The 25,241-nt window shown below is 38.5% G+C and overlaps 1 protein-coding gene across 1 annotated transcript; it reads left to right on the plus strand.

The window, feature by feature from the left end:
* The first annotated feature begins 23,126 nt into the window (after positions 1–23,126).
* LOC107789966 (uncharacterized) lies at positions 23,127–24,185 on the plus strand. Its single transcript, XM_016611847.1, has one exon. It carries the CDS (start codon positions 23,127–23,129, stop codon positions 24,183–24,185), a length of 1,059 nt encoding a protein of 352 aa, XP_016467333.1.
* The last annotated feature ends 1,056 nt before the right edge of the window (positions 24,186–25,241 follow it).

Genomic DNA, 25,241 nt, shown 5'->3' on the forward strand with positions numbered 1-25,241 from the left:
CGCCAAATGACTCCGAAATTACCTACGGACTTCCAAATTAACATCCGGATGCGCTACTAAGATCAGAATCACCATACAGAGCTATTCCCAGACTTGGAATCCCAAACAGACATTGATAACATTGAAATGTACTTCAATCCAAATTTATGAAATTCTTCCAAAATGCCAACTTTCCACTTAGGCGCCGAAATGTTCCCGGGTCATCCAAAACCTGATTCGATCATACACCCAAGTCCAAATTCATCATACGAACCTATTGGAACCGCCAAATCCCGATTCCGAGGTCGTTTTCTAAAAATGTTGACCGAAGTCAAACTCACCCTTTTAAAGCCAACTAAGGAACCAAGTGCTCCGATTTCAACCTGAAAACTTCCAAATCCTGAACCAACCATCTCCGCAAGTCATAAATTAGTAAAAGCACATACAGAGAGTCTTATTTAGGGGAACGTGGTTCTAACAGTCAAAACGACCAGTTGGGTCGCTACAGTTTCCTTCTTCGTATTCGTGAGTGGGCCCTCGCGTTCGCGAAGGAGAATTTGAGGCAGGCAAGATTTGCCCTTCGCGTTCGCGAACAGGAACTGGGTTGTGCATCGCATTCACGTTTGGGTATTGCGTTCGCGAAGGGAAAAATAGTGGGCATGGGTTTTTGCCTTCGCGTTCGCGAAGAAGAGCTCGGCAAAGCATCGCGTTCGCGAGCAGTGTCTCGTGTTCGCAAAGAGCAATGTTGGGCAACACGATTTTGTGCTTCGCGAAGAAGAGAGGTATGGACAGAAAGTTAAGTTCTGAAAATGGGACTTCGTCCTATTTTCCATTTTTGACGGATTGGAGCTCGGGAAGAGGCAATATTTGGGAGATTTTCAAGAAAAATAACGGGGTAAGTGTTCTTAACTCATTATTGGTCAAATTACCCGAATCCATGATTGTTTTTAACATTTAATGGGTGAATTAAGTTGGAATGATTAGCAGACCCTCTTGGTTATATTTGAAGATTTGAGGGTCGAGTTGATGTCAGATTTTGGTAAAATTGGTATGGTTAGACTCGTGGTTGAATGAGCTTTCGGATTTTGTAACTTTTGTTGAGTTTCGAAACGTGGGTCGCATGGGAGAATTTTGAGCTAAATTTCAGATTTTGTTGGAAAATTAGTATTTGCTTATGGAATTAATTTCAATAAATTTTATTGACTGAATCAAATTAATTGTGGCTAGATTCGAGGTGTTTGGAGGCCAATTCATGAGGCAAAGGCATAGCGGAGTAAAGAATTACACGGTTTGAGGTAAGTAACACTTCTAAACTTGGTTCTGAGGATATGAATCCCTGAATTTGGTGCTATATCAATTGTTGAAGGTGACGCACATGCTAGGTTACGAGCGTGTGGGCGTGCACCATAGAAATTGTGATTTAATAAATTCTATGGAGTTGTAAAATATAAAGAATCATATTATTATCCGAATATTCTCCTCGTGTTAGGAAATTGAGCTGAGTCTCTTATTAAAGATCATGTTTAGGCTATGTGCCGATATTTTTGGACCCATGGGATCGTGTTGCTGTTGAAATAATTGTTTAAAAAAATGTATATTTCACACTCAGTCATATTCGTCCATTGTAAGGATATTTATGGGATCGAGCTGCACGTCGCAGCATGCCATATTGGCTTTATATATGTTATCATTAAATGGATCGGGGCTGCCCGTCTGCAGTAGGCCAGAATGGCTTTATACATTATTATTGTTCAGGATCAGGGCTGCCCGCTTGCAGCAGGCCTTATTGGCTTTACTATTTTATGGATCGGGGCTGCCCGCCTACAGCTGGACTTATAGGCTTTATTATTATACTTATCGGGACTGCCCACCTGCAATAGGCCATTAAGGTTTTATATCACGCTTGGACTAAAAGAACCACTCCGGAGTCTGTACACACCCCTAGTGAGCGTAGATGATTATATATATTCGGGATGGATTTCCCAGGGCATGGACTTGCCTTACTTATTTATATTGTAATGAATTTACCTGGACATGGATCTTGTCCGTATCATTTACATTTGGGGATAAATTACCCTATGGTTGGATTGGCCTTATACGGTACTGAGTGACTGACTGTTAGTCGATGTGTATTTATATATGGGTTGGAACACCCTTGGAATGGATTTTCCATAAACAGTACCGAGTGAACGAATAATTGGTGACCAATATTTACTTGAGGTCTTTCTACTGAGATTTCATATTCCTCATATCATGCATTATTGATCTATTTCACTTGTACTGAGTTTAACTGTTGAACTTGAAAGCATGCCTACATTGTTGTACCATTATTTATACTGGACTGTACCTGCAGAGCTCGTCATTACTTTCAGCCCAGAGGTTAGTCTTGTTACTTATTGAGTTATTTGTACTCATACTACACTCTGTACCTCGTGTGCAGATCCAGGTGCTCCCGGATACGGCAACTGCTCGATTTCGAAGTTAATTCCGTTGGGAACTATCAAGGTAGCTGCTTGACGTCCGCAGACTAGATTCCTTTCTTGTTTAATTATTGTACTGTTATATATTTTGAGACAGTAATTTTTATCTGTCAGACTTTGTATTCATATTAGATGCTCATGTACTTAGTGACACCGGATTTTGGCAGTGTTATATTTGAAAATTGTGGGTTTCTTCAGCTGAATTTAATTATTTTGTTTTCAAACTTAAAAGATATGGTGGTTTATTGAGATTGTTGGATTGCCTAGTATTGAGATAGGCGCCATCACGATAGGTGAGATTTAGGGTAGTGACAAGTTGGTATAAGAGCCTAGGTTATATAGGTCTCACGAGTCATGAGCAGGTTTAGTAGAGTCTTGCGGATCGGTACGAAGACGTCTGTACTTATCTTCAAGAGGCTGCCGAACCCTTAGAAAATTTTACTTTATTGTATTCAGTTGTGCGAACTTGTTGATTTCGAAAACTAAAAGTCCTGTTATTCTATTCTCTCACAGATGGTGAGGACACATACTACCGGATCAGACGGTGAGTCACCAGTGCCACCAGTTAGGGCCGCGAGAGGCCGGGGCCGTGGTAGAGGCCGGGGACGAGGTAGAGGTCGAGGTGTAGCTCGTACCACAGTGGGACCAGCACCTGTAGTACCACCAATTGCACCAGTTGTACCCATTGAGATTCCAGGCCTTCAGAAGACTTTGGCCCAGATATTGACAGTTTGCACTGGCCTTGCTCAGGTGGTTTTGACTCAGGCCGCACCTGCCACTTCTCAGGCCGGGGGAGTTACTCATACCCCTGTGGCCCGTACTTCAGACCAGGTAGTACATGGACTTCAGATACTGGGGGCACTACCAGACCAGCCAGTTGCAGCCGCTCAGGCCCCGGTAGTCCCTGTTATGGCAGATGATGAGCAGAGAAGACTTGAGAGATTTGGGAGGCTTCGACCTCCATCATTTAGCGGTGCTGAGTCAGAGGATGCTTAGGGTTTTTTGGATAAATGCTAGCGGATGCTTCGGACAACAGGTATTCTAGAGACCAGTGGGGTCTCGTTCACTACTTTTTAGTTTTCTAGGGCTGCTTTCAGATGGTGGGAGGCTTATGAGAGACGCATGCCAGTCGGTGCAGTGCCACTTATATGACAGGAGTTATCTATTCTCTTTTTGGAGAAGTTCGTGCCACAGTCTCGTAGGGAGGAGCTGCGCAGACAGTTTGAGAAGTTATGTCAGGATGGCATGTCCGTGACACAGTACGAGATGAGATTTTCTAAGTTGGCTCGTCCCGTAGTTTGGTTGGTTCCCAATGATAGGGAGAGGATTAAGAGGTTTATTGATGGCCTCACATATCAGCTGCAGTTACTTATGACTGGGGAGAGGGGATCTGGTGCCACGTTTGATGAAGTGGGTAAAATTGCTCGACAGATAGAGGTGGTCCGTCACTAGGATTGTGGTGACAGAGAGGCTAAGAGGCTAAAAGGCCTCGAGGTTCGGGTAGTTTTGGTGGGGTACCTTCTGGAGGAAAGTTCTACCAAAACAAGGGTGATCCAATTCATCGTGATGCATCATCCATCCATAGTTCATACAGTTTTCATCAGAGTCCAGCTCTCAATGCGCTTCCAGCCCCGAGTACGCTCCGTGCACCATCAGTTCAGGGATCATATGTAACAAGTCCTCCTGGTAGTTATTCTGGTTCCCGAGGTCCGCCTCAAAACTCGCCACCATTCTTCGAGATGGAGTGCTATGAGTGTGGAGAGCTGGGCCATGTGAGGAAATATTGTCCCCACCATACGCGAGGTCCAGTTCAGCTGAGGAGTCATGCTACTACTTTTGCACCAGTTGCTCCACCACCCGCTCAGCCAGCTCAGGGTGGGGCTCAGTCAGCTAGGGGTCGCCCAAGAGAGGGAGGCCGATCTGGTGGCGGTCAGGGCTGATTCTATACTTTTCCTGCCAGACCAGATGTTGTTGCTTCAGATGCAGTGATCACATGTATTGTCTCAGTGTGCCACAGGGTGGCATCTATATTATTTGACCCTGGTTCCATATATTCGTATGTTTTATCATATTTTTGTTCATTTTCTAGATTTGCCACGTGAGTCCTTAGTTTCACCTGTTCATGTATCTACGCCGGTGGGAGATACTATAATTTTATACCGGGTGTATCAGTCGTGTGTGGAAATTATTGGGGGACGAGACCAGAGTTGATCTTTTATTGCTTAGTATGGTCAATTTAGATATTATCTGTGTATGGTGAGATATCAGATGTTTTGCTATATGGCTTTGGGCCAAGTGGGGGAGTCTGCTATCTGAGATTTGATTGTGCGATTATGTGCGGTATTAGTTTCGTTTTGAGGTACACTTGTGGATTAGTTATGACTTGCAGAGGTTGAGATCGGGGATGACTTGAGTAAGAAAATTTCTTGAATGCAGGTTATATTTCACTTTATGAAAAATGATGAGATGATTAAATTATTATTTTGAAGGATGTAGTGTGCACGAAGTATGAATTTGATTGCTGGTGTTAAGGCATGATTACTTCTTTGGGGGCTGTTGTGCTAATAAGGGCTTGTGTCTTTTGACCCGTTCAGGTGATGCAACTTAGATTTAAGCATAGTGGGTGACTTTAGAAAGGGTTATAATGGATTCAAAATCTATATGTGTCAATTGAAAATTTTTTAGAATTTGTATATCGCCAGAATCAGTTATTGTACTGGATGGTGCGGGACTTGCGGTAATTCTGTATGACTATGGATTCCACATTCTAGTATAAGAAGGGAAAAAGAATAATTTTAAATTCACATAAGGTATTTTCAGAGTGAGTGTTACGGTTGTGGTACTTTTGTGGTGCTTAAGAAGAATACAATGGCTTATGGACCTTAGGACGGTGTGATTTTATGTTGGAATGTCTTATAATGAGCTTTGGGTAAGAGTAGTAGTGTTCTGATAAGGAGAAACGTCAACTTGAGGGTAATTCAGGAGAACCTTGGAGAAAAATAGGACCACTGGGTAGTAGGCTAGACCAGTATAGTAATGGCATGCTCAGTTCTTTTGGGTAATAACGTTGTGGAGGCTTTACAGATGTTTTAGTGGCAATATTTTTGGGTTTTGGTGACCATCATGGCTTGGACGAGATAGAGGAAATTTGTTTTGATAGCTTGATTAGGTGAAAATGGATTTCAAAGAGTTCTTAATTGTTTCTACCATGGTTTGAACCGGACATTTTCTACCGGTGTGGGGAACGTGTTGTGCATTGTGATTTCCTCCTAGAAAGAAGCAAGAGAAAAGTTTCCAACTAATAGGGTATGTAATTTGCTGGTGACTCAGAGTTTATAATGAGATTCTCGTGCTTTTCACGTGATAGATGTGGTGTGTTGTGCAGGATTTAGATTTATATGTGCGAGGTGGCAGTTCATTCTTGAAAGAAAGATCACAAATTCTAGACAAAATGGCCAGCGTTATATATTTAGATGAATGTTATAGTTGCTCGGTAATCCCTGAGAAGGGTGTGCGGTTGAAAGGGGCATTGTGTTTTGATTTACGGATGCTCATTGGTATTACGGTACTCTCCTAGTTGATAGACTATTAATATTCAAATTATTGATATTATTAGCACGTGAGTTGTCCATGCGGGTTCAGATATTGATACTATAGCACGTGAGTTGTCCGTGCGAGTGATGTTAATGTGAGCTCTTGAAGAGCTGGTTACTGTTATTAAATTTTTGTGTCTTGGTTCTACTATATATAATGAGTTTATAGCATTACAGTTGTGGTGGTGCTTGTTGAACTTACAATACGGTTCTCTACTTTGAGACATCTTCCATTTTGGGTACAAGGTTGCGCAGTTGTGGATTGAGTTGTATTGGTGTGGCATGTCAATGTGATAGTTTTGTTTAATACTATAAGGTCATTCGACCTAGAATGGGTACTATCAGGTTTGATTACGGTATATTGGGAGGATAATATTGAAAGTCGGCTTAGAAAGTGATTTTGGTTCTGGTTGGGGCAGGAGAGCTCCATGACTTGTCGATCTGATAAGATGTTATGAGATTTCGCGTGTTTCTTTCATTATCAGCAGTGTGCAAAAGTTTTAGAATGAGGTTTTTTATGATATGGGGTTTAATAGTATTACCGGGTTACTTTGGAGTAGTTAATATGATCGAAAATGGTGCTGCGAGCATGCGAGTTGTGTAGTGTGTTAAGTGATTATATCTGGGGTTATGGTTATGACTTGATACAACTTGTTCAAACTCATACATCGTGTAGATGTGAGATTCAGGTCTTGAAAAGAAATTCTGAATGTTGGAAATTGAATTCGAAGATTTGTGGGCTAAGATTGAAGTAATGATTTTCAATTATGTTGTGTTGTCAGGCCTATACAATTTACACAGAATAGGGTGATGTGGGATCACCCCCGGGTATGTGCGTGGTAGATGGAATAGTGATGTGACGACTTGGAAACAACTCTTGGCACGTTCGAGGACGAACGTATGTTTAAGTGGGGGAGAATATAACGATCCGGGCTGTCGTTTTGAGTATTACAACCTTGTTTCCCCCATTTACTACTTAATTTATGCCTTACAGTTGTTTTATGACTTACCGGGTTAGTTGATTCGGGTCCAGAAAGATTTCGGAGTAAAATGAGACACTTAGTCTCATAATTGAAAACTTAGGTTAAAATAATGACTGAATGTCGACTTATGTGTAAACGACCCCGGAATGGAGTTTTGATGATTCCAATACCTCCGTATGGTGATTTTGGACTTAGGAGCGTGTCCAAAAAATTATTTGAAGGTCCGTAGTGGAATTAGGCTTGAAATGGCGAAAGTCGAATTTTTGAAAAGTTTGACCGAGGGGTTGACTTTTTGATATCGGGGTTGAAATCCGATTCTTAAAATTTTAATAGATCTGTTATGTCATTTATGAATTGTGTGCAAAATTTGAGGTTAATCGGACTTGATTTGATAGGTTCCGGCATCGTTTGTGGAAACTTGAAATTTTAAAGTTCATTAGGCTTGAATTGGGGTATGATTCGTGGTTTTAGCATTGTTTGAGGTGATTTGAGGGTTAGACTAAGTTCGTATGATGTTTGGGGACTTGATGGTATGTTTGGTTGAGGTATCGGGGGGCTCGGGTGAGTTTCGGGAGGTTAACGGATCATTTTTGGACTTGGCATATTGGCTGAAGACTGCTGGTGTGTTTTTTGGTTTCCTTCTTTGAGTTCGTGAGTGGGCCCTTGCGTTTGCGAAGGGGAATTTGAGGCAAGCAAGATTTGCCCTTCGCGTTCCCGAGGGGGTCTCGCGTTCGCGAAGAGGAGCTGGGTTGTGCATCGCGTTTGCGAAGGGAAAATTAGTGGGATGGGTTTTTGTCTTCGCGTTCGCGAAGGGGAGCTCGCGTTCGCGAAGAAGAGCTCGGTAAAGCATCGCGTTCAGCAGTGTCTCGTGTTCGCGAAGAGCAATGTTGGGAAGCACAATTTTGTGCTTCCCGCGGGGGACCTGTCACGTTCGCGAAGAAGAGAAATCTGGACAGAAAGTTTAAGTTCTGAAAATGGGACTTCCATTTTTGACGGATCAGAGCTCAGGAAGAGGCGATTTTCAAGAAAAACAATGGGGTAAGTTTTTTTAACTCATTATTGGTCAAATTACCCAAATCCATGATTATTTTTAACATTTAATAGGTGAATTAAGTTGGAAAGATTAGCAAACCCTCTTGGTTTAATTTGAAGATTTGAGGGTCGAGTTGATGTCAGATTTTAGTAAAATTGGTATGGTTAGACTCGTGGTTGAATGGACTTTCGTATTTTGTAACTTTTGTCGGGTTCCGAGACGTGGGCCCTACAAGAAAATTTAAGCTAAATTTCGGATTTTGTTGGAAAATTAGTATTTTCTTATGGAATTAAATTTTGAGGCCAATTCACGAGGAAAAGGCATAGTAGAGTAAAGAATTACATGGTTTGAGGTAAGTAACACTTCTAAACTAGGTTCTGAGGGTATGAATCCCCGAATTTGGTGTTATATCAATTGTTGAAGGTGACACACATGCTAGGTGGCGAGCGTGTGGGCATGTACCATAGAAATTGTGACTTAATAAATTCTATCGAGTTGTAAAATATAAAGAATCATGTTATTATCTCAATATTCTCCTCGTGTTAGGAAATTGAGCTGAGACTCTTATTAAAGATTATGTTTAGGCTATGTGCCGATATTTTTGGACCCATGGGGTCGTGTTGCTGTTGAAATAATTGTTTTAAAAAAGAATATACATTTCACACTCAGTCATATTCGTCCATTGTGAGGATATATATGGGATCGAGCTGCGCGCCGCAGCAGGCCATATTGGCTTTATATATGTTATCATTAAATGGATCGGGGCTGCCCGCCTGCAGCAGGCCAGAATGGCTTTATACATTATTATTGTTCTGGATCGGGGCTGCTTGCCTGCAGCAGGCTTTACTATTTTATGGATCGAGGCTGCCCGCCTGCAATGGGGTAGATAGGAGTTAATCAGTAATGGGAAGGCATAGGATTTATTATTATACGGATTGGGACTGCCCGCCTGCAGTATGCCATAAAGGCTTTATATCACGCTTGGGCTGAAGGAGCCCCTCCGGAGTCTGTACACACTCCCAATGAGCGTAGATGATTATATATATTCGGGATGGATTTCCCAGGGAATGGACTTGCCTTACTTATTTATATTGTAATGAATTTATGTGGACATGGATATTGTCCGTATCATTTACATTTGGGGATAAATTACCCCAGGGCTGGATTGGCCTTATACGGTACTGAGTGACTGACTGTCAGTCGATGTGTATTTATATACGGGTTGGAACACCCCTGGGCTGGATTGGCCATAAACAGTACCGAGTGACCGAATAATTGGTGACCAGTATTTACTTGAGGTCTTTCTACTGAGATGTCATGTTCCTCATACCATGCAGTATTGATCTATTTCGCTTGTACTGAGTTTTACAGTTGAACTTGAAAGCATGCCTACATTTCTGTATCATTATTTATACTGGGTTGTACCTGCGGAGCTCGTCACTACTTTCAGCCCAGAGGTTAATCTTGTTACTTATTGAGTTAGTTGTACTCATACTACACTCTGCACCTCGTGTGCTGATCCAGGTGCTCCCGGATACGACAATTGCTAGATTTCGAAGTTAATTCTGTTGGGAACTATCAAGGTAGTTGCTTGACGTCCGTAGACTCGATTCCTTTCCTGTTTAATTATTGTATTGTTCTATATTTTTAGACAGTAATTTTTATCCGTCATTCTTTGTATTCATATTAGATGCTCATTTACTCAGTGACACTGGGTTTTGGGAGTGTTATATTTGAAAATTGTGGGTTTCTTCCGCTAAATTTAATTAATTTATTTTCAAACTTAAAAGATATGGTGGTTTATTGAGATTGTTGGCTTGCCTAGTATGAGATAGGCTCCATCACGACATGTGAGATTTTGGGTCGTGACACCCATCCCCCTGAATAATAGACCCAAGGTACTTAAAACTCCATCTCCTAGGGATGATCTGTGAGTAGGGATGTCAATAAATATTTAAAAACCGACTAAATCGACCGAACTGTACCGTATCGAACCGATTTTTAGGTTTCTTCTAATAAAATCGTAGGTTTTTATATAAATCTATAACCGTACCTATAATTAGGGTAGGTTTTTTATTTTATAAAAATAAGCCGAAAAAATACCGAACCGTACCAAATAAATTTACATGTGAAAAATATATTTATATATTAAGTTTTAAAAATAATAAAGCATTAAAATTTTCCTTGGGTCTTGGAATTATGAGAACAGTTACAAGCCAACAAGTAATTAAACTCAAAATCTTAATTCTCAAACCTATTATGCTACTCCTATTGAAACTAAATTATTTTCAGTATATTCACTAGCAAGACACAAAGGTATTGTAGCGATTATGAGTAGCAAACTACAATGTATTAAATATGTTTTCTTTCGTATGATTTAGATTTATCTATTTGAATATTTAATCTTCTATAGATTTTATTCTTGAGTCCCAGTCCCAGCTTGGTTAATATCTTTCCACTCGTGTGATTTATATTTTTTTATATTAATTTGATTAGTTTATTTTATGTTGTTAAAGAATAGTTGATGGATCTATACTTGTAATGATCCTGCCGGTCATTTTGAGAGTAATAGCCCTGATCCCATATTAACTGCTTTCTCCATATCTATTTCTGCTATTGTGACTTGCCGGGATGATTGGTTTTGAGTTTCGGAGTGTTTTGGGACACTTAGTCCCTAAATGAGAGCTTAAGCCTTAGAATTTGGACCGTAGTCGGAACTATGTGAAGATGACTCCAGAATGGAATTCCGTCAGTTCTGTTAGCTCCGTTAGGTGATTTTGGGTTTAGGGGCGTGTACGGATTGTGTTTTGGAGGTCCATAGCTCATTTAGGCTTGAAATAGCGAAAGTCGAATTTTTTTGGAGTTTTGGGCCGGTAGTGGAAATTTTGGTATCAGGGTCGGAATCTGATTCCAGAAGTTGAAATAGGTCTGTAATATCGAATATGACTTGTGTGCAAAATTTGGGATCAATCTGATGTGGTTTGATAGGTTTCGGCATCGGTTGTATAATTTTGAAGTTTCAAGTTCTTTAAGTTTGAATTGGAAGGTGATTCGTGATTTTAGCATTTTTTGATGTGATTTGAGAGCTCGACTAAGTTCGTATGGTGTTTTAGGACTTGTTGGTATGTTTGGTTGAGGTCCCCGGGGCCTCGGGTGAGTTTCGAATGCTTAACGGATCACTTTTGGACTTTGGAAGATAGCAAAATTCTGGTGTTTTGTTGCAGACATTTTCTTCATCGCGTTCGCGAGGGAGTCCGCGCGTTCGCGTAAGGTATCTGGGAAGGGCATATGAATTACTCTTTGCATCCGCAATGTCTCTATCGCGTTCGCGAAGGTGTGGAACTTTAAAGCTACGCGTTCGCGACATGGTCCCCGCGTTCGCGAAGAAGAACTGGAGGCAGACGAGATTTCGTGCTTCGCGTTCGCGATGGATATCCTGCATTCGTGAAGGGTCAAGCTGAGTGGTCTTCGCATTTGCGACATGTGCATCGCGTTCGCGATGGAGGATTTTTGGGCCGAAGTAAATTGTACTTCGCAAACGCGAGGGTGTGGCTGCGTTCGCGAAGAAGGACGCGTCTGGGCAGTATTAAAGTTCCAAAAACGGAGGTTATGCCATTTTTATCAAAAAGTTAAGTTGGGAGCTCAGATTTTGGACGAGGGATTGAGGGATTTTCAGAGATATCGATTGGGTAATGATTCTTAACTCCTTTATGGTTATATTCCACTAATCTATGCTTGAATTCATCATTAAATTTCGGATTTGGGGTGAAAAATTGAGAAATATTCTTAGGCCAAATTTTGGGATTTTGATCGAGATTTTGGTATCGGATTTGAGAAATTTTGGTACGAGTAAACTTCTGAGTTAATGGGTATTCGTATTTTGTGACTTTTACCCGATTCCGAGATATGGGCCCCACATGCAATTTTTGAGTTAATTTCGGAATTTTTGTTAAAATGTTGATTTCATTAATTAGATGAGTCTATTATGGTTGTATTATGATATGTAATTGCTTTTGGCTAGATTTGGGCCATTCAGAGCCGGATATTCATGGGAAAGGCATTGTGACCGATTGATTGAGCTTGGTTCGAGGTAAGTGGCTTGCCTAACCTTGTGTCGGGGACTTTTCCCTTAGGATATTTCAATATTATTTGGTGTGTGGGCACCGTGTACGTGAGGTGACGAGTACGTATATGGGCTATTATTGCAAAAAACCCGTTTATCCTTTTTAAATCATAAATGGTTTCTCTTATTGAATTGCACTAATAATGTTTAATTATTTAGTTTAGATTAGAAAAGCATGCTTACATGTTTTAACTGCCTAATTGACATTCTGTGCACCATGCTTAGTTAAATCCCTATTTTTCCTTATCTGTGATTAGTGTAAACTCTTAATTTGAGGCCATACCTGTCATTGTGTCTTGCATTGCATATTTATTTTAGGACTACAGACGTATTCCGGGAGATCCCCCAGTACTACATATTTACTTTTGGGACTACTGACATATTTCGGGAAATCCCTCAACACTGCATATTCATTCGGAACTACGTGACGGCATTCCGGGAGATTCCCCATTGTGTTTACTTTGTTCTGAGCCGAGAGCTCCTTTAACTGTTAAATTTTTGAGAATTTCTTTAACTATATTACCGTAAATATTTACTTATATCCTTTACTGTTTAATTTATTGTACTTACTCCGGTAGGTCCTTGACCTGACCTCGTCACTACTCGACTGAGGTTAGGCTGGGTACCATTGTGGTGTACTCATGCTACTCTCTACACATTTTTTTCATGTGCAAATCTAGGCGCACCTTATCAGCTGCACTATCAGTGAGCCGGGACAACTTTGGAGACTTCAAGGTATATCTGCCACGTCCGCAGATCTCGGAGTCCCCTTCTACTCTTTCTCATGTCCATTATTTTCTGTATCTTCCTTGTTAGATTCTGATGTATAGAGACACTAGACGTTTCCTTCTATAGTTTGTGATTCATGATGTTCCAAATTTTGGGGATTGTTGTGTATTGTTGAATAGTTGGTTAAATTTATATTTTTATTTCATTATTCCGCAAAGTGTTAGGCTTACCTAGTTGTAGAGACTAGGTGCCGTCACGACGTCACACGGAGGGGAAATTGGGTCGTGACAATACTCTAGCCATCTTTCATATTTTCTTAATTCATCACCCTTTAAAGTATAAAAATATCTAAAGAGTTTTGCTAAGTCCTATAAAAATACGTATGTTATTGCATTTTACTTCTACTAGTGAGTTCTACATGAGATTTAAAAAAATACCCAAAATTAACCGAACCATACCGATACCAAAAAGAAACCGATATGATTGGGACGGATTCAAAAGGTCTAATTTTGGTTATATATAATAGAATAACCGAAAAGTTGGTATGGTACAAATTTTACAAAATAACCGAGCGAACCGAACCATTGACACCCCTATCTGCGAGTCCAGCCTCACCTTCCCTTCCCCTCCTTGAGTCTCTCTACTGAACTTACACTTCAAGTATTCTGTCTTGGTCCTGCTCAACTTGATACCTTTAGATTCCAGGGTTTGCCTCCATACCTAAAATTGCGCGTTCACCCCGTCTCGCGTCTCGTCAATCAATACAATATCATGTGTAAATAGCATGCACCACGGCACCTCCCCTTGGATGTGGCGCGTTAGTACGTCCATCACCAGAGCAAACAAAAAAGGGATGAGTGCCGACCCCTGATGCAACCCCATCATAACCGTAAAATGGTCTGAGTCTCCACTCACCATCCTCACTCGGGTCTTTACTCCATCATACATGTCCTTAATCAACCTAACTTAGGCAACGGAATACCTCTAGCCTCCAAACATCTCCACAAAACCTCCCTCAGAACTTTATCGTACGCTTTTTCTAAGTCGATGAATACCATATGCAAGTCCTTATTTCTCTCCCTATACTGCTCCATCAATCTCATAACAAGGTGATGGCTTCTGTAGTCGAACGTCCCGGCATAAACCCGAACTGGTTATCGAAAATAAACACACTCCTCATCACCCTTAGCTCTACCACTCTCTCCCAGACTTTCATAATATGGCTAAGCAGCTTGATACCCTGATAGTTATTGCAATTTTGGATATCACCCTTATTCTTGTATACAGGAACCATCGTGCTCCACCTCCACTCTTCGGGCATCTTCTTCGTTCTAAAAATGACATTAAATAACCTAGTGAGCCACTCCAAGCCTTCCTTGCCCGCGCTCTTCCAAAACCCCACCGGGATTTCATCCGGCCCGGTTGCTTTGCCCCTGCACATCTTATGCATAGCCACCTCAACTTCATCAACTCTAATCCGCCTACAATACCCAAAGTCACAATGACTCCATGAGAGTTCCAAATCACCTAGTACAATGCTCATGTCCCCCTCCTCATTCAAGAGACTATGGAAGTAGGTCTGCCATCTCCGACGGATAATCCCCTCATCCAACAAAACTCTACCTTCTTCGTCCTTGATGCACTTCACTTGATCAAAGTCACGGGCCTTCCTTTCTCGTGCCTTGGCTAACTTGAACAACCTCTTATCCCCACCTCGGCCCTCGAGTTCCTCATACAAATGACTAAATGTTGCAGTTTTGGCTGCCGTGACTTCTAGCTTTGCCTCTTTCTTAACCAACTTATAATGCTCCCTATTCGCCCTCTTCTCCTCCTCGTCTACACTTTCCACTAGCTTCAGATATGTTGCTTTCTTGGTTTCTACTTTTTCTTGCACCTCTCCATTCCACCACCAGTCTTCCTTGTGACCACCAGAGTAACCCTTTGAGACCCCTAATACCTCTCTCGTGGCTTCCCTAATGCACTGCGCCATCGTGGTCCACATAGTGCTTGCGTCACCACTACTCCTCCAATCCCCCATAGTCACTAGCTTAACCCCCAACTCCTGTGCTTTAGCTTATGTCAAGTCTCCCCACTTTATCCTATGTTGTCTATACATCACCCTCGGGATGACCTTACAATCCGTGCAAAGACCTCTATCGGCCTTCTTGCAGAGTAAATAATCAATCTGAGTCTCGACTACAAAACTCCGGAAGGTGACCAAGTGCTCCCTCTTCTTTGGGAAACTCGAGTTTGCTATCACCAAATCAAATGCTCTAGAAAAGATGTTCCTCCTCTATTTCTATCTCCAAAACCAAAGCTATCATGCACATCATCATACCCCCCAGACGTCGCTCCAATGTGGCCGCTGAAATCTCCTCATATGACAAGCTTCTCGGTATGCGGGATGCCACATACCATCTCATCCAAATCCTTCCAGAAACGCCTCTTGACTTCCTCATCCAAGCCTGCTTGGGGTGCGTACACACTGATTATGTTCAAAGTAAAACCTCCAACAATTAGCTTAATAGACATCAACATGTCATTCACCCTCCTAACCTCCACCACTAGTTCACAGAGGTCCTTATCAACCAAGATACCTACCCCACTCCTGCCCCCACCCTCCCAGAATACTAAAGTTTGAAACTAACTCATATCCCGCGCCTTATCTCCTATCCACCTAGTCTTCTGTACTCAAGCTATATTAATCTTCTTTTTCTGGAGAATCTTCGCTAACTCTACAAATTTTTCAGTCAAAGTTCCTATGTTCCAAGACCCCACTCTCAGCCTAGTAGCTCCCTTAGCCCTCTTATCCCCCGCACCCCCTCCCCCGCGCTGACCCCGTGGACAAGATTTTACCCTACCATCGTTCACCAAAGCCACTATAATCTAGGAGTCACTACGCAAGCACTATCCCGAAAATAAGAGATAAAAATAAAATGAATGACCGAAATATAATCTACCGCTAAAGATCACAAAACAGGTAAAGAAATAAAATAAAAGAACTAACGGGAACTATAATCTACAACTAAAGGTCAGAAAAACAGGTGAAGCAATAAAACAAAGGAACTAAAGGAACTATAATATACAACTAAAGGATAGAAAAACAGATGAAGAAATAAAACAAAGGAACTAAAGGAACTATAATCTACAACTAAAGGATAGAAAAATAGGTGAAGTAATACAATACAAGAGCTAAAGGGGGCTATAATCTATAACTAAAGATCACAAAGAAAATGTGCAAAACTAGAACAGAACTACTAGGGAATATTTGAAATAAAGATTCACAATAAAGATGTAAACAAGTAGATAACAATATAGACAAGTAGGAAAAGCTATCACTAATGCAATTAATTTGATAATGTTAGGGCAAATACTAACTTAAGATTCAAGAATAAAATAGGCAGGCAAGGAGATACAATTACGCTAAAATATCAAACTATTAAAATATCAAGACAGGAGAGGAACAATAGAACCTGGATTGCTGCCCTTGAAGTTAACGGAAATCTGGCCGTGATGGATTGCGATGTCTGAGGGATTTACCGGCGAGAATTAACTGGAATCTTGAGAGAAAGGGAAGTTGGAAGAAACTGGAGAAGAGTAGGAGTGAGGAAAGAATCAGCAACTGAAATTCCAGACCTACTTCCGTTTAATTATTTGTTCAATGTTGAAAGTTTCAGTAGGCTTTTTCTTTTTTGTCACGCAAATGCTCTCTAAATTGGCTAGGTCGAATTGTCTATACGGAAAAGGAGAACAAGCGGCGGAGCAATCACCGGAAAAGCGAGAAATACGAATTCTGAACTTTTTGGAGAATTTTGAACTGGAGAATCTCCAAATTCTTCTAGTACACCACAAATTCCAAATTCCAAATTCCAAATTCAAATCTTAGAAATAAAAATCAAATCAAATCTCTCTTTCAACTCCTTCGAACAAACAGTCAATGTTTTGAACCTAAAAGCTTAGAAATACTTCTTAAAAGCTTGGTCAAACACTAATTGCTACTCAAAAATACTTTTAAAATTAATTAGTCAAACATAAACTGTTTCCAAGCAAAAGTTCTATGGAAAACACTTTTGAGAAAAACACTTTTCAAAATAAACTCAGTTAAGAAGCTTGGCCAAATATCTATTACTCATTTTGCTATTGGATAGTGTGTGAAGCAATGCCACTCTAATCCGTTAAACTAGGGACTATCTTTGTTACACCAAATATTTTCGTACATGAAAGTACGCCATAAATAAATTGATGAAAGCTCGGAAATGAGATGTTACATCCCGCATTTTTGTACGTTAAAATTTCGTTGTAAGTTAATCGACGTGAATTCAGGAATGAGGTTATTTTGAAATTATAAGCATTATGCTATTTCAAATAAGTAATGAGTAAATTCGTAAAGTTGAGAGGGTAAGCAAATCGAAGAAAATAAATTTCGTCGAAGTTTGACATTTTGGGATAAAATACGGCCCAAGCTATAATACCCCGTAGTTATGGACTAATGTCATACAAGGTACCACAAGACCATGATAATAAGGTGCATAAGATATTTAAAAAGTAAGTAGTATTTTAAGTAAATAGAAATAATTTTAATTGTGGGTAATTGGTTAATTTTTTGATAATGGAATATTATTTAATTAATTAATAATTAGTAGTGGATTAATTGAAGTCTTTGGATAAAGACTAAAGCAAAAACATGGCAGCCCCTTTGAAATACATTAAGTGACTCATAACTTGGCATGAAAGGTGGCCATTTAAGTGTCATACACATGACATTTCCGTAAGCATATTTAAAGTTTGGCCTTGAGATAATCAAAGGGATCATATAGCTTTCTTCCAAAATTCCAAGTTAATCTCAAATCCAGCAAGAACAATTCCCATGATTATGTTGGCTTTAGCGGACATTACTCTCGAAACAAAACAATTTCAATGAGATTTCTTAGCACCGTAGCAACGTGAGATTTTGCGATTCTAAAGGAGTACGGTGCAACCTTTTCCAAGAATATCACACGGATTTTTTCCTACTCCAGGTATATTAAGTCTATCCCTTCTTTCTTTTGACATGGTCCAAATGATACAAATAAAACGAGCGAAATACACAACTTCCATAAATAACTCTATTCATAGAAATATTAGGGGTGTCTATATTCTTGATTCCCCATGTGAATTATTATTATATCTTCTGTTCATGGGTCTCAGAAAAATACGTATTTGATAAAGTTCATCCGACATGCATATTATTTTTATGACATTCCGAGAAATCTTATTAACGTATTTCTTATGCATTTCATGCATTTATATATATATATATATATATATATATATATATATATATATATATATATATATATATATATATATATATATATATATATATATATATATATATATATATATATATATATATATATATATATATATATATATATATATATATATATATATATATATATATATATATATATATATATATATATATATATTTGTCCACAGTGGCCGAAATGATATGATGGAATGCCCTGAGAGGCTTGATGATGTTATGAACGCATATACCTATGCATGGTATGACATTTATACGCATATGCATGACATTATAAAAAATAAAATGATTCACAGAGCTATGCAGACGTACATGTCGAGTCTTTTACTCCATGTTTCTCTCATGTCTATTATTTACTGATTTTCATTCCTTACATACTCGGTACATTATTTGTACTGACGTCCCTTTTGCCCGGGGACAATATCGCCGCTAAGTGGATTAGGAAAATCACTTCAAATGTTCCACAATGCAGCATGAGCCCTAGTGATTACGTAAGAGGTTTCAAGTTATCAGTGGTATATTGTAGATCAATATTGAGATGAATCAACAATGGATGGACACAAGTCACAAAGTATGAGGTGAGATTAGGCCGCCATTCTTAAGATGAACAAGTAATGATGAAGCATTAAAGAACTGAGATTTATACCTATAGGATAAGTAACGAAAGTAACTTGGAGTTCGGTAGCAGGCCTCAGTAATGATAAATCGAAGTAAGAGTTATGGTATAGTATGACCTACCTAGATGCAGTAAAGTCATACAGATAGATAACCGGGTCTATGAAATAAGATATAACAATATTCATAAGTTCAATAAGGTATCGAGTGAAGAACTTTATTGTACTTATAGATGCCCAGAGGGATATCTTATTAAGCTCTGTATATGTTCACAAAATGAGGCCTAGGGATTGGCTAAAAGCTGGAGAAAAAAGGAGAGAAGAGTCGCATATGCGCACTTATAAAGTCAGAATCGCACAGGCTACATGATAAAAGATAGCAACAGTTACAAGATTGGGATGACTCCGACCACGAGTCGTGGGGTGAGAAAGAAGCCAAAAGGGGGGAATGCCTTGGCATTTAGGATTCATTCACAGAACAATTGCCTAGATGGCAAGAGGAGTACTAAAGTATTCGCAAGAGCTATGGGTTATGAGAATGATAAGTGCATCAGTCAACATTCGAGGACGAATGTTCCAAAGGGGGGAATGATGTTACACCCCATATTTTCATACGTGAAAGTACGCTATAAATAAATTGACGAAAGCTCGGAAATAAGATGTTACATCCCGTATTTTTATACGTTAAAATTTCGTCGTAAGTTAATCGACGTGAATTCGGGAATGAGGTTATTTTGAAATTATAAGCATTATGCTATTTCAAACAAGTGATGAGTAAATTCTTGAAGTTGAGAGGGTAAGCAAATCAAAGAAAATGAATTTCATCGAAGTTTGATATTTTGGGATAAAATACGGCCCAAGCTATAATACCCCGTAGTTATGGACTAATGCCATACAAAGTACCACATGACCATGATAGTAAGGTGTATAAGGTATGTGAAAAGTGAGTAGTATTTTAAGTAAGTGAAAATAATTTTTAATTGTGGATAATTAATTAATTAATTATTAGATAATGAAATATTACCTAATTAATTAATAATTAGTGGTAGATTAATTGAAGTCTTTGGATAAAGACTAAAGCAAAAATGTAGCAGCCCCTTTGAAATACATTAAATGACTCATAACTTGGCATGAAATGTGGCCAATTAAGTGTCATACACATGACACTACCGTAAGCATATTTAAAGTTTGGCCTTGAGATAATCAAAGGGATCATATATCTTTCTTCCAAAATTCCAAGTTAATCTCAAATCCAGCAAGAACAATTCCCATAATTATGTTGGCTTCAGCGGACATTACTCTCGAAACAAAATAATTTCAACGAGATTTCTTAGCACCGTAGCAACGTGAGATTTTGCGATTCTAAAGGAGTACGGTGCAACCTTTTCCAAGAATATTATACGAATTTTTCCCTACTTCAGGTATGTTAAGTCTATCCCTTCTTTCTTTTGGCATGGTCCAAATGATACAAATGAAACGAGCAAAATACACAACTTCCATAAATGACTCTATTCATAGAAATATTAGGGGTGTCTATATTCTTGATTCCCCATATATCTCATTGTTCTATCGTCTGTTCATGGGTCTCAGAAAAATACGTATTTGATAAAGTTTATCCGAAAGGCATATTGATTTTTATGGTATTCCAAGAAAATCTTATTAACGTATTTCTTATGCATTTATACATGTACATTGACCCATGATCAGATGACGTTATATACACGTATATATGTATATTATATTTAAATGGGATATGGGAGAAAGGTTACGGCGTTATATACGATTACGACGTTATATACGCACCACCACCTGATCAGTTGGTATACGTTGATGAATTTCCCACAGTGGACGAAATGATATGATGGGATGCCCTCAAAGGCTTGATAATGTTATGAACACCTATACCTATGCATGTAATGACCTTTATACGCATATGCATGAAGTTATAAAAATGAAATGATTCACAGAGCTATGCAGACGTACATGTCGAGTCTTTTACTCCATGTTTCTCTCATGTCTATTATTTACTGATTTTTATTCCTTACATACTCGGTACATTATTTGTACTGACGTCCCTTTTGCTTGGGGACGCTACGTTTCATGCCCGCAGGTCTCGATAGACAGGTCGAGAGTCCTCCAAGTAGGCGATCAGCTCAGCGAAAGATATTTGTGCACTCTATTTGCTCCGGAGTTGCTTGTTTGGTCAGTATGATTTAGATATGTATTGTTTGGGATGGCGGGGCTCTGTCCCGACCTTTATGATAATTATGTATTCTTAGAGGCTTGTAGATAGATGTCATGTACGTAAAAGATTGTATGGCCTTGTCGGCCTATGTTCAGTGTACGAGTGGTTATTTTGGTCTTAGAGGCCCATATGCCTTATGTATAAGTTGGCATTACATGTTGTATTCCACCTATCTCACGGCAGCCTCTCCGGCTCAGTTATCTCTAATGGTATGAAACGAAAAGATACGTTATGTTGGTACTCGGTTGAGTAAGGTACCGGGTGCCCGTCGCGGCTCATCGGTTTGGATCGTGACAATCTTCTTCTTTTTCATTAGATAATCGGTATTCGAAATTTACTGGTCTAACTAATTTGAATTTGCGTCAATAAAGGGTATTCAAATTAATCTATTTAACAAGTCTTTTGCGACCTATAGATTGAGATGTTTTTTGTCACCATAAAATGAAACATATAAAGTAGACTCTCATCATCCAGAAAAGAAAACTTTGTAGCACTGAATTGGACTCTTCAAAAAAGTGAGTCTACCTATTACTTCGGAAGCCATGTTTAGCCCATAAGAAACCAACTGGAAGCAATTTTATTTTGGCCCATACTCTAGGCCCATAGAAACATTGGCTGTTTCTTGTCATTTTTATTGGGGGATTTGCATCTATACCCAGTTTTTGGGTCATATTTTAACTTATAATCGCTTTGCAAAAACAATTGCAAGCGTACCCACTTTTCGGGTAACTTCAGACATACGAGCATGAAGTAGCAAACATTTATGTCTGAAGTTTGAACTTCAGAATATTTTGCTTGAAGTGTAACCTTATCAAAGTAAATCTTCAGATATTTTTGCCTGAAGTTTGGCATGACTTGCAAAGGCAATCACGCAAACTTTAGTTCATAGTGCAATGGCAAACTTCAGTTCAATAAAACTACAACATGTTTTGGCTGAAGTTTTTGTTTTGTAATTCCTGAACTTCAGCATTCTAGGAGCTGAAGTTTTGTTTTGTAATTGCTGAACTTCAGCATCCTAGGAGCTGAAATTTTATATTTGTTGAATTTCAGCATTCTAGGAGCTGAAGTTTTTTTTATATTTGCTAAACTTCAGCAGTCTTAGAGCTGAAGTTGTGTTCTGCCTTTCTTTGAAGTTAGATGGCTTTAAAATATAACTTAAGCCAAATTGTGCTGAAATTTTAACTGATTTTTTAAATAATGTTCTGAAGTTATTTTTCCTATATTTTATTTTTCAGTTCTGCAGCCCTTTTCTGTCGTTTTTCCTGCAAATGATATCATAAAGCAAGGGGTAAGCTAATTCCAAGAGATCACGAGAGCAACTATTGTGTATAATAAATTTAACATGCATGTGCCATTCTTGTGGTAGGTAACTTGGAAGAGAGGACATGTAGTAGTCAGTTGCTGTTGTATATTTAAGAAGGATGGATCAGGGAAAGACACAAATCACACCTACTTTAACCAACTTGTGGAGTTTTATTTACTCGTCCTTCAACATAGAATATGGTAGTTGATAAGATTTAATAAAAACTTTACAGATCTAATCAATAATACTTATACAAAGTCTCATGCGTTTGAGAGAGAAAAGAAGAAGAGAAAAAGAAGAGGAGGACGAAAGGAGCGCATGGGTCAGGAGGAAGAAGATGAGGCGTCTGAAGTTGTCAAAATTAGGGTATAGGTTAAATTTTTTTAAAAATATAGGTATAGGTTAAATGGGGACGATCAAATAAGGAGCCCGTGCAATTTTTACATTTTTATTTTCTTTCCTCTTTCTTAAATTATTAAACACATTCAAGCTGGCAGTTCAAAAAGGGTTTGAAAGGACTTTGAGCTGTCACATAATAAGAAAAATCTTGATTTTATTAGGTCTACTAAGTCACTTAACCAAATGAGATTTTGACTTAGTTTTTATGAATAAATAGAACCCTTTGAAACAAATGTTTGGCTCAAAACTGATTTATGAGAAAAAAAGTTTGGGTTATATAGGAGGTTTTGTTGGTTAAGGGGAACAGTGTTAGATAAAAGTTCAAGGGGCATTAGATATGGGTGAACTTGAAACTGGTAGGGGTTTGAATCAAGAACTTGGTCTTGCTAGAGCTGCAGATACTCGTTGGGGTTCGCACTACAAATCTTTTAAGAACTTTATTTCTATGTTTGGCTCAATTATTGATGTTCTTGATACTATCGTTGTTGATGCCTGGACTTTAGAAGAAAGAGCTAAGGCAAAGGGATATCTTAGCACTTATCAAACATTTGAGGTTGCTTTCATGTTGCACCTAATGAGAGATGTTTTGGGGATCACAAATGAGCTTAATATATCCTTACAAAAAAAGGAGCAAGATATTGCAAATGCTATTCTACTTGTTGAAGTGGCAAAGAGACAGTTGCAAAAGCTAAGAGAAGAAGAATGTGATTCACTTATTGATAAGGTATCTGCATTTTGTGTCAAGTATAATATTTTGATACCAAACTTTGATGACCTCTATGTTAACTCTGGAAGATCTCGACGTAAAGTTGCTGATTATATTATTTTACATCACTATCGTGTTAATATATTTTTTAAGATTATTGATTGGCAAGTTCAAAAACTCAATGCTCGTTTTAATAAGGTGACAACGAACTTGCTTGTTGGAGTAGCTTGCTTAAATCCAGTTGACTCATTTCTCAGTTTTGACATAAACAAGATATTGAGGATGGCTGAATTATATCCTGATGATTTTGATGAGAATATAACGGTTACACTCAAGAATCAGCTTGAAACTTATATTGTTGATGTTCGTGATGTTGATGAAAGGTTCTCAAATCTACAAGGACTTGTTGATCTTTATGAAATACTAATTAAGACAAAGAAGCATTTGAATTATCCATTTGTGTTTCGCCTTGTGAAATTTGCTTTGCTTTTACCTGTTGCCACTGCTACCGTTGAAAGAACTTTTTCGGCGATAAAGTTGATCAAGAGTGAATTGCGAAACCGATTGAATGACGAATTCATGAGCGGTTGTTTGGTACCTTATGTAGAAAGAAAAATATTTAACACCATTTCTGATGAGACTATTATGAATACGTTTCAGGAAATGAAAACTCGTAGAGGACAGTTGTAATAATATATTTTATTAATATAGTTTTTTGTTGACCTCTTTATATATTTGCTTCTTCGTATTTTGAACCCGCTAGATAAAAATCCTGGGTTCGTCACTGTCCGTTCTCCATTTCCCTCCTCCATTTTCAGATCTCATACACAACCAAATAAAGCAAATCAAAATCAGTTTTTCGTTTCCATTAATTAAACAACTCCATTGTGAATAAAAACCTCAAAGCTTCCCTCATATGAGAGAAGCTGAGTTGGAAATTTTAGAATTTCAGTCATTCTCATGAAATACAATTTATTTTATTTAGGTAAAGATTGAATGTTTTGGTGGATTTTAATGATAGAAAAAGAAGCCGGAGAGAAGTTTAGAGGGAAATTTTAAAGAAAATTTACAACAGCTTCTTTAAAATTTTATCAGAGTTTTGGTGGATTTTTGTAAATACTGAGGAAGAGACAATGGGATGGGAAGACCGGAGGGGGGGGGGTGGGGCTTTCCTGGTAGTTTGGAAAGTCTCTGAGACAAGAGAAGTTTGGACAGCTTTTTTCATTTGATAAAAAATGAAAAATAAGGAAAATATTATTATTATTATTATTATTATTATTATGTCACGTGGAATTAAAATATGGATTTAGAAAAAATATTTACAATGTCACGCGCTCTTTTTTTGTTAAGCACACAAAATTCACGTAGCAAAACAGGTGTGTATCAGATACACTTTGAAAAGGTTGAATGTGTAAGATGATTTTGATGTTCAGAAAATGTATAATAGGGATTTGGTTCATAGTTCAGGGGTAAATTTGTATCTATTCATTTTTTAATTCATCATATCTTTGTATATTCCTTTTCTGACTAAGACAAATATCTTTTCTGCTAAATCTTTTTTCAGATTTTTTTAATTCAAATTGATGCTCTTGAAACACGTATTTTGCACGTTATACATAGTTGCGTTTGGACATAAGAATTGTAAAATTTTAAAATAGGAAAAAAAAAATTTCAAATAAAAATGGTATTTAAAATTTAGAGTTGTGTTTGGACATGAATATAATTTTGGGTTGTTTTTGAAGTTTT

This window comes from Nicotiana tabacum, chromosome 19, assembly GCF_000715075.1.
Source record: "Nicotiana tabacum cultivar K326 chromosome 19, ASM71507v2, whole genome shotgun sequence".
Classification (NCBI taxonomy): domain Eukaryota; kingdom Viridiplantae; phylum Streptophyta; class Magnoliopsida; order Solanales; family Solanaceae; genus Nicotiana; species Nicotiana tabacum.

Excerpts from the sequence above, each read along its gene's own strand:
- LOC107789966 (XM_016611847.1), top strand. The coding sequence starts at position 23,127 with ATGGGTGAACTTGAAACTGGTAGGGGTTTGAATCAAGAACTTGGTCTT.